General features: G+C 36.0%; 2 protein-coding genes across 9 annotated transcripts in view; one reads left to right on the top strand and one right to left on the bottom strand.

Moving 5' to 3' along the window:
* The window catches only part of LOC117231403 (calcitonin receptor-like), a 165,602-nt gene that overhangs the window by 53,881 nt on the left and 97,676 nt on the right, over positions 1-14,045 (top strand). The gene's annotated exons all lie outside the window — the stretch shown is intronic.
* LOC117231401 (UDP-glucuronosyltransferase 1-8-like) lies at positions 338-12,959 on the bottom strand. Of its 2 annotated transcripts, none has more exons than XM_033489822.1 (5): positions 12,263-12,959; positions 5,008-5,424; positions 3,291-3,522; positions 2,461-2,689; positions 338-830 (listed from the first exon to the last, which is right to left on the bottom strand). In XM_033489822.1, the coding sequence occupies exons 1-5, from the start codon at positions 12,656-12,658 to the stop codon at positions 539-541; spliced, it is 1,566 nt and encodes a 521-aa protein (XP_033345713.1). In that variant the 5' UTR covers positions 12,659-12,959; the 3' UTR covers positions 338-538. The 2 variants fall into 2 exon arrangements, with proteins under 2 accessions (XP_033345713.1, XP_033345712.1); XM_033489821.1 differs by lacking the exon at positions 12,263-12,959 and adding an exon at positions 7,171-7,701.

The following is a 14,045-nucleotide window of genomic DNA, read 5'->3' on the forward strand; positions in this document are numbered from 1 at the left end:
AAGCGAACATTCTAAAACAGCGCATATTTTTAGACGATCGCGACATTTTCTCGAGTAATGTAAAGGAGTAAATTTGTGGATATTTTCTTAATCGTTCGTACTCGGGCGATTTTCACGATACGGTTGATCAGCGAATCCAGTATACTTTAAGGTGAAATTTTTTGAAATCAAAAATTTTCCTTTCTCCTCGCCATTTAAAAAGAATTACAATTAAAAATATCCGTATCATTTTGGGGGGGGGGCAAAATATAAATCAAAAACAATCCAAGCCAACGCGTCTGATTATTAATTAATGATATAGTGCAAGTAGAAATAATATAATTATTGCGGTAAAATATATATATGTACATATTTATATATATCTGAACGATATTTTAATATTTTACAAAAATTGCACAGATGTATAACGGAGATACCTGTTATGGAAGATCTCTTGAGAAAGGCAAATCGAATTGAATGTACAAAATAGTTACAGTATAAACGACGCGTAAGAAGATTCACACATTCACACCTACACACACTCACGCGTTAAGGCAATTTATTTCTTCTTTTTCGACTCAGAAGTTTGCTTTTCTATACAAGGTTTACATCCAAATATACAGTTCTTCAGTTTTTTAACCAGAAGAACGGTGACATAGAGAACAACCAGCAGACAGACGAGTAGGAAACCGTAAACGTCGATCAGATTCTGTTGCCACCAGTTAAGATGGATAGCCGGTGATTGCAGAGCGAATCCGTTTCTAGCAACGTACTCGACCCAATAGACAGCGGTGTCTATGGCGCTCATGGGTCTGTCTTTGAATATCTTCGATACTGTTTGCATGCTCGATCTGAAAATTCGTAAATCGAAGGTATTAGAAGAAAATGACGTAGAGAAACGTAATATTTTTGGCGGAGAACAGCGGCGAAAGAGAGAGAACCGTAAGGTGGACGTTGCTGGAAAAGTTCGCTGCGAATGTTGGGAAAAATTTAAGGGAGATATACCCTGTGACACTAAATTTATAAATTCGTGGTAGGAATAGAAGCGAGAAGATTCTACGCTGTATATGGCTGGAAGTAAGACAAAGATGAGGAACGTGGAAATTACTTTGGAGGCTTCGTTTTTATCACATCAATTTCGAAGATTTAATTGTTGTTAGCATCGATGTAATTTTCGAGAATTTCATTTCTCGACGCGACATATTTCGGTACACTGATTAATCGCAAGAATTGTCAATTTCCAAACGAAATCTACAAAGTAATGCCGTAAAAATGAATGTTTCTCTATATTTTCCAATTTCACTTCCGAGTGGCTCAAACGATAAAATTACGCTAACAAGGGATAATTGTGATAAGGAAAGAAACTGTAAAATTGTAATAGTTGAAGATGATAAGACGAGGAACGATGGGTAAAACGAAATGGCACGGTGAGCCATAAATTGGCAACGATGAGAGGTAATTATTGCAAAGGAAGGAACTACAAAATAGACAGTAAAAAGGGGGTAGTTACGGCAAGAGGAGGAAAGGTAGAAGCAAATGGCGAGCATAGAACTGCAATAGCGAGGCACAGTTACGGGGAACAAATTTTTAAGAGTTAGAAGAAGATGATAATAAAAGGCTACGAACGACGAAGAAGTAGACGAAAAATGGTGTACGCAAAGTAGGAAGATATGTAAGAAAGAGGTGTTGCATAGTGAAAAATATGGAAATGGAAAGGATGGAAGGAAAGGGTGAGAAACGTATAGCAAGTTAGGTGGCAATAAATAAGAAGCTGAGAAATTAGGATATGTGCGTGTAGTTATGTAAATTTAAAGTTTGAACAGCTGTGAATCTGTGAATCTCGCGTCTTCTAACTTGGGAAAATCTTTGGAACCGATGTTTGCGTATGTGAAGTTTCGAAATTGAGAAAGTTCAGCGTGAAGTTCGGTAACTGCTGGAATCTTCAAAAATAAATTCTGCAGTCGTGCAAATAGCTAAGAACAAAAGCATTAGACGTGTATACAAAAATAGTGAGATACCAGAGAACGATATAACGAAATTACAGTAAGGTTGTTCGATTAATTGAGATTTAAGAAACTCATGTTAAAATCGATTAAGGTCGATCAAATGTTATTAGAAGTATAAGATAAATCAAAAAACAGTGTCATGAAATTAGTAAGAAGATTTCAATCCTTTCTATCGTACACGTTTCACCTTCAGATTTATAGATCTCATTTTTTAGTGCGTATTGTCCAACGTTAGATATATTAAAATACTTAACTCTTTATACGATTGAAATTAAAGAAATCCTTATTTGAAAAATCGATAAAAAATAATCAAACGTTATTAGAAATACGCAGAAGAATATGGAAATAAATTTTCAACTTTTTTTCGGTATACGGTCATTTTGTGTTTGAACTTGTTAACGTCGTTCTCTAATCACGTTGCACGTTACAAGTATAGTAAACATTCGATATTACTGATAAAAGCACGCATACTTACCTATACGTTTCATCGTGCAAGATCGTATCAATCGCACTGTAAAGGTTCTCCTCTGTGATATTCTCCGCAGAGCCAAGGTTCACGGCAATATTTTTATTAGCCGCGTTTCTCATATTCGTGATCTGATCACCGAACAGAGGAATTCCAATCATGGGGATGCCAAAGTAGATCGCTTCTAGCGTACCCATTAGACCTCCGTGCGTTATGAACGCCTTTACGTTTTTGTGCTCTGAAATTGAAGAAAACGAGATGTTATTCTCTTCTCGTCTAATTATCGTATATACGGCAATTTCCAAAATCGAGAAATATATGCGCGATCTTTAAAATGATTACACGCGACGATTTTGGTGGTAATAAAATATGGCGATCTTTTCGATGCTTTTTCGAAAACATCGTCCACGAGATTGATGACTATCAACTCGTTCGCGATGACACCATCGATAGGTGATCAGGTTCGATCCAAATATCTATTTTTATATGACAAAATAAAATTAGCCGCGTAACTACAGCAGGAAATTTTATACTCGAAGTATTTTAATTAAATTTACGATATCGCTGAATTTGATCAAAATTTTTATTTCCATACGATATAATAATCGAGCGTTTTTGGCACGCGAGTCGATGCAATTTTCGTTAATAAGGAAAATACGCAACGCGAATACACGAACATAAAAATCATTCCATGTCATAGACGACATACATGTGTACATATGTATCTTACTATTTAACAGATGTTTATTTAATATTTGCTAGCGTATATACGATCATTATACTAAAAGAATTAAAAATATACTAAAGGAATAAAAAATTCAATTTATTAAATTACTCACTGAATACAGTCGTTTGAGGGAACCAGGATTGTATCATCACGTTCTTTGGCAATCCAGGTAACAGGTCCTTCTTTTGCGCCACCTTCATGAGCACTCGTACAGGTGCGATTCTCTCGAAAACTTTGTAGAAAGTTTCGAGAAGAGGTTTAGGGAACGTCTCGATCCTCACCATCGATCCAAACGTGAAGAATATGCAACCGTGTGTACTTTCGTCTAGCCATTTCTTCAGCTCCTGTTGGTTCAAGATAAATGTATGAAGTGTACCTTCTTTTGGCGCGGATTGCGAGGAATTTTTCACTTTTTCACAGGCTCATAAAAGTATTCGAACATCCGTGGACGTCTTTCATGAATATACTATGCGTGCCATTCGAAACGTTTCGATTGTCACTATGAGATCATGGCACTATGAGACTATTATGATTATATTGGTAGAATTGGCGAAACCAATCTGGAAATACGTATAAAAATTACAGTATGAGTATATGGTGCTCCACAGAAATCACAAAAGTAGATTTGCACTTCAAATATCTGTTATATTAATGAACTTCGATATTCAGAGTTGCCATACTAATTTGAAGCTTTTTATAAGCTTAAAATTCGGACGTATACGAATTTTTTTTTGATTACATGTTTGCAATAAATATCTTGCACTTTCTATATACATTTTCGTGTTGGTTTCAAATTTTATCGATATAATCGTGACACTCGTGTTTCGTTACAGTGCCAATGAAATTCCAAGATATCTTTCATACCGTAGAATATGCACATAAAACTTTTCCATGGTAATCGTTTGTCAGGGTACATACGAGTCGTCATATTGAAATAATTTGATCTCATTAAGAAAAGAAAAATTAGTAGCCAATTGGTGATGAATTAAAGAGTAATTAAGCATCGTGAACGAAGAAATAATAATTCTTGTGTAGCGAATTGATTACTAGTTGCGTGCCTACCGGACACGAAGTCTTTTTTAGAACTTCGAATGCATTATGGTAATTACACGTTGCATCATAATCTTGGCCAATCATCTTAATAGTACCTCGAGATTATTACACTTTGGACAAGGTACTTTGTCGTTGTACTTTAATTTCTCTGTTTTTCTCTTCCGTGTCTGGTGAAAAGCTTCGGTCGAATACATTTTACGAAAGATTATAGCTACAAAGTTTTTAAATTTGGTGTATCTTTAATCTCTTGGATTGTAATCTTCGGTACTCGCTCGATAATATCGAGAGCAGTTGACACGATTTTCTATTTTTCCAAATTCCATGTCTCTGGCAAATATATCTAGGAGTACATTACATCTTTTTTCAATATAACACATAAAATAATAATTATTTTATATATAAACACTCCGCCACGCTAATCCCATTCACTGGTTAAGTCAAACGTTGAAAATATATTTCGATAAAGATAAAAATCGGGGAAAGTAAATTCAGTATGTAAATGTAAAAATACTTTTTGCATCCTCAAGAATCTATTTTTTCTACAATATTTTCAATACCTTTACCGCACTATACGAATATCTGTTAAATCAACTGTTCGAAATATTTTCAAGAAAAATAAATGTTCGTGAGGTAGGAAATTCAGGATGGGATTTCGTTTGCATCACCAACGATCCAATTCTTTTTTTAAATATTCGTTAAAGTGCTTTCAACCTTTTCTGTTTATGGTCAGAGTAAAAAGAAAACATAAAGAGAAAAAGAAGCCATGTTTCACTCACCGGTGTCAACGGATCCGAATTTTCATTAATGTGTAGTCCACCGACCTCGATGACCCCAGTAGTCATCGGCCTGACTCCGTTTATGCTATGATGCGAATTGACCAAGATAGCCGCTATATCTTGATAAAGTTCCGGGATGCTAGCGTCTATATTAAAGAACTTTTTCACATAAACACCCTGCTCGTCCAGATAGTAGTTCATCTGCCATGATATTAGGTTTGTTAGGAAGGTATTATGTAGCCTCTCCCAAAAAGTCATTCGCTGGCCGAACGACGAGAATAGGCCAGGCATAAAGGAGGGATTATTCGGATTTCCTGTCAAGGTGCTGAGCCATTCGTGAAAAGCCGAGGTGACTATACCAATCACGGGTTTGTTTAGGTGACGGCCGAACGCCAAGTAACATGGTGCGGCGAACAGCTGGAAGAAATATACAGAATCGTTTCAGTCTTCTAGTTCTGGGATGAACGAGTATATAAAATCGTTTCAGTTTTTCAATTGTCGAATAATTAGTTACACAAGCATTGACATAACATAACTTAAACGTAAACCTTCGCTTGTAAATGTAAACGATACAGTTGAAATGAAACGGTATAGTTGAAAATCGGTTTTTTATTCTACGCTTTTGACTTATCTTTGTACGTAGAATAATTTGCCGTCGACTAATTAGTACTATCCAGTCCTGGTATACGTTCGAGTATACTTGATAAATTTTCAAACTCGATTTTACTCGAAAACTAAACCTTAAATGACAAAATTTTATCCCATATTTTGTTTTTATCTTTTCACGAGGAAATCACCTTGTGCACGCTTGTACGTGCTATTCAGCCACGCTCTGTATATGTAAAAAAGAGTTGTTCTGAATGTTGACTTTGACAATATATCTCAACACCGTTGAAATCAACGAGGTCGTTCGTTTTGTAAACATTTAGCGTTTCGAGAAACCATATACACTGTTGTTTTAAAACTGCTTGTATAGTCGCTCGGCTGTGACAAAATGTATTATTCCGTTCGATGAACGTCTGACTCGCGAACGATTTACATCGGAGATCGAACGATCGGTCGGCTTTCGTTGAGGACCGAAGATGATCCGCTAATGGAAAAACGGCTGGATTGTTTTTGGAACTTGACGGCGTGGAAAGTCGTTCGATGTTACTTTGTGGAAATTTGCTTAGCCATATTGAATAGTTTGGAAACGAATCGATGATTCGAATAGGTTTTGCGAAAGTGTCGCTTCGCGAGAGTATTTTCCAGTTATTTCACTCGATAGTCTGTCCGTTTTTTACAGGTCTATTTTCAAATTATCGTCTAACTTTAACGATAACTATGATTGAAAGGATGATAATCGACGCGAAAAATTGAGAAAAACGATGATGGTACTGTAAGAAGGTTACTCAATATTAGAAGAAAAGAAACAATTTTATTCAGTCGTGTACCTGTAAACAGTAACGAAGATTTGTTATCATAACGAGGATGAAGCGATTGTTAATCTTTTATTAAAAAGAAGCGCAAGATTATGATAGATAGCAGTGTGATAATTCTCTTAGTGTTGTTTCACCAATATTACATATGTCATTTTATAGATAAACGAATGTCACTATAGGAGATAACATGATTCTGTAGGTAAATGATACGCTGTATATGTTAGACGTTTAGAAATGCAAGTAACGTTTACGCTTGAAGATGCTAAACTTAAATGACGTTATATTACACGTGAAATTAATTACCACGCTGTTGGCGAAACGACGATTTATAAACACTACGAGGAACTAGAATAAGACGTCAGTGTCGCGTGTTTGTTCTTTCAACCGTTTTTACTTATGATATTCTACTACAAAACATTTTAATTGATCTGGATTATATACTATGTTGTTATAAATGGCAATACTGCCTACGCTAAACAAGATAATAAGTGAAAATTACTTTGTCGCGTAATAATATTACATTTCTGACTCGCGTACGCGTTAAGCGAATAGAAATAAGAGAAACATGTAATTAAAAAAAAAAAAAAAAAAAAAAACGCAGATACAAGAAAAATGAACAAAAATAACATTTCAATTCCTCGCACTTTTCACTCAAACTTTCCGCTATAATTTAAGAAATAAAACTATCGATGAGATGAACCATTTCAAAAATAAAATATCATCGTTATTATCTAAAACACACCTCTGTTATGACAAGGTCGTACCGATCCTTAGACCTCTTTAGAATGTCTTGCAATTCCTTATGTGCCAATAATTCGCAAACCGAATTTCCTGCCACTTTTACTAGGTTCTTTACATTCATGCGTCCAAAGCGTGTTATATTTTCATTGTGCATGCTATTTACCACCGCCGGTAAGGATCCTTCCAAAGAAATTTGGTTATAATTCGGCGGTGGATTCTTCATAGGGAAATGAGTAACAACGTCCACTTGATGGCCCCGTTCCGCAAGGCTCGTCATCAGTCGTTCCGCCATCACCCAATGACTTTTTCCATTGAGCGGAAACATGCCGAGAATTCGTAGGCCACTGCACCAACCACACGCGAGTATCGTCAAAAATATCGGTAGTAAGAGTCTCATCGTGACGACAAACGAGTTTACACGTTTCTTCCTTTCAGATTTTCAATTTCTCTTCTTCGTTTATCACCCAATGACTCGATGAAGTTCTTCGAGTATTCTTCGTTCTCCAACCACTGATATCTTTGGACTATCTTGAAATTGTTTCGAAATTACGATACAGAGATTCTAGAACACGTTTGATTTAACATCGAACATTTATTTATTTTATTATGAGTTTTTCATTTGAGACGTAAATATATCGAACGACGAAGCTCTTTCTCGAGAGAGCGGCAGAAGTATTTCTTGCTCCGCGATTCACTCGATGTTGAATGACAGAGCTCGAGTGTCGCTACGCACTAATACGCAGTGTAATAATCGCATATACTATGACGAGAGATTACGTAGACGAATAATGGAATTACGGTTGTTCAATGGCCACGAGATAACACGTGACTTTGCCAGAATGACGAATATTAAGAGGAAGATTTTCTTTAAGTTGCTTTGCGATTAGATAGCATCTTAACAGACGGATGATGAAATAGTTCGAGAATTTGGTTACTCGTTGCAATGTGCCTACTCACGTCCGTGTATTTATGTACTTCTACATGTATGTATTTCAAGTTTCCGGTCAGAAGAGCGCAGCCAGTCAGAACAGAGAACAAGTTAATCACTTTACTATACATACACGTAAAATAGCTACACGCGATGATTAAGAATGGGAATAGTTGGTATCTGTAGCCAATTCGCATCGAACATTTGCGAACGATAAACATTATTGTATGAACGCGTGTAAATAAAAAGAAAAAAAAATGTTGCCCTCAGATATTGATCTTATTTACTATTCTTTTCACGTTTTGATAAGAACTACTGTGAATAGATATGTATTAATAATTATCAAGAATATTCATCAAGAAGATTTATTATTCACTAAGAGGCTCGTTACGTTATTAACGCGAATAGAGTTCATTTTCGGAGTTTAATAGCCACATGTATATAAATTATTCTTCTGACGATAACAAAACATAATTACGAGTCTTCTGTAACTTTTAATGAGTTTTTTCCAGATAAAGTTAACGACTCGAGTCGTCACTGAAACTCGAAGTCGTATGATTACGATAAAATTACTTTTCCTTTTCGATCTTACAATCGCTTACAAATAAATAATACATGATAAAGTAATAAATAAATTAATAAAATAACCAAGCTAACCTTCTGCGGTCCACGATCATTTATCAAACGAATTTACTCATTGACAAACACCAGATTTTTAACGTTGTTCGATCACGTTTATCGTTGCTCAAGTAAAAGACTACAAATTGTCGCGAAGGAAACACTCTCACTGCTGTATCCGCGAAGGACAGCGGCGAACTGATGTACGAATTTGTTTCGCAAACGACACGAGATCGTGAAATCTATTTATGAAAAAGCGGCGGAAGTGATCAAAAAGCAGATGTGGCTACGTTAGTTACGAGGTGTATATGTGTTGTCCGTGATAATTGTAGCGCTGTTGGCTGTAGATGTCGCTAATAGGGTGTAGTACTGTTGTTTTTCTTCCATTTTTGACGCGTAGAAGAAAGATCAGATTCCGGGTCGTCGGGATTCGAACTCGGGTTCCGAACGTTCGTAACTTAAGGCGCTAACCACTGCGCTGCCGTTGTCCAATAGTATTATAGTTAGCGTCGAGTGGCGGTATTTGTTGTCGATTGCCGTCACAGTTAGTTGTTTCGGATTGAAACGTTTTAAAACTCTACATAACGCTAAGCAAGCTTATGGTTGCATAAGAACGCAATTTCTGTCGGAATCGGAGAATTTAAAGAAGTAAGATTTTGCATAAAAGAATTTTCTAAAATCGTTAAAAATATTTTTGGCCACGCTAATATTTGCATCAGTACCTTAACAAAACGCTTAGCTTGTACTTTCTGCCATGTCATGTGTAAGATAACTTAACACGAAATGCGAGATATTGTACAGTACCGCGCAGATAATATTTGAATTCGGTTGGAAATACGTATTTATGTAACTATCGAACATACTGTTCTAGAACAGATGGAATTCGCCAGAAATAATAATCTGTCAGAAACTGGCTTCTTCGGTGTTTCTAAGTCTCTACACTGGTTCTCTACGAATATTCTCTACAGAATGTTCGACATATACGATAGAAACTTTAAACGAAAAAGTTGTGAAACAACTAGACGAAGTAGCTTTGTAGAATTATAAATAAAGTATTTCTTTGACCATTGCTTTGCAATTGTTTTTCACAAAGATAGTTTCACAGATAAATCACAAACAGTCTAGGAGCGCTAATTGGAACAGTTTGAAGTATCAATCAATAGAGAGAACGTTCTTTTCATATTACGCGAGAGATTCTACTATTTAGTACGGTTGGTAGTTCTCGATGTCGAAAGGTACTTGAAAAAGTTATATGCCATGTTTGATAAGATATTTCATAGATCATGTGCCGCTTCGATTCTGCCACGTTGATCCGATGCACTCTATATATTTATTTTCATATAGTTGCTATGCACACGATTGCAGTCGTCTCTCGTTCGAGTTGTCATGTTTTGTTTGGTCGTGAAAGCGTTCCACTTTCACGTTTTATCGCGATGAATCTTTCCTCTTCGTCAAATCTTCCTGTCGTTTCTAACGTTCTTCGTATCGCGTTATCGGTGTATGTTGTTTAACATCAGGGTAATACAAATGCGCCGGAGTTATCGATGTTATTGATAGATCCTACTCTATGTCGTACTATCGACAGGTTGTTATCTCTGCACGACGTATCTTCCAAGATGCAATCTGTCAATTACAGATTTTTTTCATTGGAAGATAACTTACGAACATATAAACTATCTGATATTTGTCGCTACAGTTAATTATGTAAATACGTATAAGATAAGTAATTCTCTTTTATCGCTTTGTCGTAATCGAACCTACGTTAATCTCTTATCGGTGCTGCTTATCTGAACTATTATTGATTCAAGATATAAATTTACGATAATTAATTAACTGCCAGTCGTCATACTGTGTCATAATTACAGATCAATGCACTCACGAATGATGGTCGATTTCTATAGAAAACGTCTCATTTAGAAGAATATACAGGGCTTTCGAAAAACAAGGTAATTAATGGATTTATCGCGTATTGACCAAGAAGAGTAAAAAAAAAAGAGAAAGAAAAAGCGTAATCGATATAGATCTTAAGAGCAATCGTTTCGATGTGAAATCAATTTTGATTATTTATTAACGTAAACGTTGGATGTTACATTTAACTGAAATTTTGCTATTTTCCAGTTGTATCAACGTAAACGTGAAACAACGAATGAAATATTCGTGTTGTCGATTATAGTGGTTCGGATAATGGTAATGCATGTTGAATAACGATCAGCTGGTTTTGCGATCTAAAACGCAGTTAATCAATTTCACGGCCGAATTATAATCGAATTGAGTATGTACCTGGAATCATCAAACTTCATCGGCATTAACACGTTTTCAAACGTTCGCGTGATAATTATGTTAACTAAACATTATACATTGCAAATTAATTCAATTCTGATATATTGGACATGACACCGATACGTGAGAGGTAAATTTGCGAAGATACACAAATATCCATAAATCGTCGTTTTAATAATTCATTACGTATTTCTCATTTCAATGGCTGGATATTTGTTTCTTGGAAAAATAACGATAGTTGGGAAATCTGGTCGGTAAGATAATATTGACTCTCGTGTATAAAGTTCTGATAAGAGCATAGAGAAAGAATTTTATCGCAGAGGCAAGGAAGACCAAAAATTTCGGGGAAAGTTACGACTATTAATTTATTTCATTCTCCTACGACATACGAACCGAATTAAATAATTGAAACGATTTGTAATTGCGCGTGTCGTAATTTGCTTTACGTAAAACTTCCTCATTGTACTCTCTCGAGTGATAATAAATTAGATCGTCTTTGAAGTTACTTCCTTTGAATAATGTGACGAATTAAAGTGTACTAAGAATTTCATGATATCATGAGAATCTTTTCGTAATCTGTTAATTAAAGGGGAAGTAAAGTATGTCGTTGAATGTTTATAGATAAAGAAGTATAAGATTAGCGTATGATAAGCGACATTTTTAATAGTGTCATGATCTGTTTAATTTTATCAATTTTATCAATGAATGAATATTATTGTAGAAGATAATACTATTTTGTAAATAAGTGTATACTATTTTAGAAGACAATTGAAATTGCAAGGTGTATTTTTCAAGGTGTTAAAATTAAGTCATGTTATGTTAAATTCGACACTGTTGTTTATTGCGATAATCATGAAACAACCGACCATTCGTGAACGCTAGAACGGACTAGAACGAGACTAAATTGCACAGAATAAGATAATAATCGAGAACCATTTTTTTGCGACTTACCGCCAATTTACTGCCAATTTTCATGCTGCTATTTCTATCTCGGGTATTGAGAAAGACAAAATAAAAAGTTTCTATTTTCTTACGGATAGAAGTTCGATAAAAATAACATAAAAAAAAGAAAAGAATGGGCGAATCAAATAAATAGAAGCGGATAAATAAATAGAAAAGAATAAAATAAATAAAATCTGTATTCCTGCAATTTCGAGTCAAATTCGTTTCTTTTCAATTCTTTTCGATATTCGATACGATCCAACAAACATACCGAAAGACGAAAGATCGTGTCTCAAAATAAAATGTTACAATTGTTAGAACGTACCTCTGTTATGACGATATCGTAGTGGTCCTTGGGCTTCTTTATAACGTTTTGCAGCTGTTCATGTTCGAATAACTTGCAAAGATCTTTTCCTGCTACGTCCGTAATAAATTTCACATCGATGTTTCTTATGCGCGTTACGTTGATCGCGTGCACGTTATTTACCGGTGACTGTATTGTTCCTTGCACAGAAATTTGCTTGTAATTCGGCGGTGGATTCTTCATAGGGAAATGAGTAACAACGTCCACTTGATGGCCCCGTTCCGCAAGGCTGGTCATCAGTCTTTCCGCCATCACCCAATGACTTTTTCCATTGAGCGGAAACAAGCCGAGAATTCGTAGGCCACTGCACCAACCACACGCGAATATCGTCAAAAATATCGGTAGTAAGAGTCTCATCGTGACGACAAACGAGTTTACACGTTTCTTCCTTTCAGATTTTCAATTTTTCTTCTTCGTTCACCACCCAGTGGCTCGATGAAATTCTTCGAGTATTCTTCGCCCTCCAACCACTGATATCTTTGGACTATCTTGAAATTGTTTCGAAATTATGATACAGAGATTCTAGAACACGTTTGACTTAACATCGAACATTTATTTATTTTATTATAAGTTTTTCACTTGAGACGCAAATATATCGAAGTTTGAGGACGAAGCACTTTTTCGAGAGAGCGGCAGAATCATTTCTTACTCTGCGACTGACTCAATGATGAATGGTATTGTACGATATCTGGTATACTGGTATACTGGTATCACTCATATAGTATATCGCTCGCGCGTTGCTCTCTGATCTTGTACATGTGCATACAACGGAGCGATGACGCTTTCAGTGTTAGTAAGATAATATGTAACTGTTCCAGAATGTTAACAGCTTTTCGAGTTTCACTTAGAACGAGATGAACGACGCAAGATCGAGGATGACTCGCGGATTTGATTATTCTTGCACGAATTGCTTATTCACGTTCGTGTATGTATTTTTGTAAATAGGTGTTGCGAGTTACCGCGTGTGCTGTTCAGAACCGAGCACGGGTTAATTACTTTGCGTAAGCGTAATTACAACACACGTTGTTCTAGCGAAGTTATTAAAAAACATGCGAATGGTCGGTGCTTACCTTGCGTTATATCAAGCGTTTTTGAGTGATAAGTATTATCTTACTGATAGGTCGAAAGTTGGAATTATTGTTCAGATAATGATATGGAACTTCAATTTCGAAATATAATATCGAACGTATGTTGCGTGTGAACACGCGTTAACACAGCCAAAGGATAATTATTACGATTCTATCTTGTCTATAGACAAACAGATGGACGATTATGTTGAAATCAGCTGTTACGTCTAAGTTTCATGTCTCAGTTTCGCGTTTCACGTTGCATGTTCCTAACGATTCCGACAAAACCAACAAATCCGAGACCTGTCACTTTCGCATACACGATAGTGCCACTGTTAATCAACAACAGGAACAAAGCAATCTTCGAAATCCGTACGCAAGAATCATTCATCCATTTGCCCATTCATGGACCGAAAATTTATTCGTTTTTTCTCTTCATTTTCAGTTTTTTGTTCCGAATATTCGCCATTGTGTTCCAGTCTCATGTATATAGCCTCGATATTCTTGCCCGATCGACCAAGACTTTCCCTTGAAAATAGCACATTGTCATTCGAACGTACCCCGTTTCACGGATCAGCCTTCTCGAGACTTTTTTCCGGTTGATTCGCGAGCAACGACGTTTCCCAAGACCAACGTCATTTCCGAACCATCTGTTTGTCGATCGATGGATTCACATT

This window comes from Bombus vosnesenskii, unplaced genomic scaffold, assembly GCF_011952255.1.
Source record: "Bombus vosnesenskii isolate JDL3184/JDL3185 unplaced genomic scaffold, Bvos_JDL3184-5_v1.1 scf7180000013272, whole genome shotgun sequence".
NCBI lineage: Eukaryota > Metazoa > Arthropoda > Insecta > Hymenoptera > Apidae > Bombus > Bombus vosnesenskii.

Bases quoted from the DNA above. Each gene is read 5' to 3' on its own strand.
- LOC117231401 (XM_033489822.1), bottom strand. From the start codon at position 12,658: ATGAGACTCTTACTACCGATATTTTTGACGATATTCGCGTGTGGTTGG. The intron at 2,690-3,290 runs GTGAGTAATTTA...CTTCAATTTCAG, and splicing joins CCCTCAAACGACTGTATTCA to AGCACAAAAACGTAAAGGCG. The intron at 831-2,460 runs GTAAGTATGCGT...ACGAATTTTCAG, and splicing joins TTGCACGATGAAACGTATAG to ATCGAGCATGCAAACAGTAT.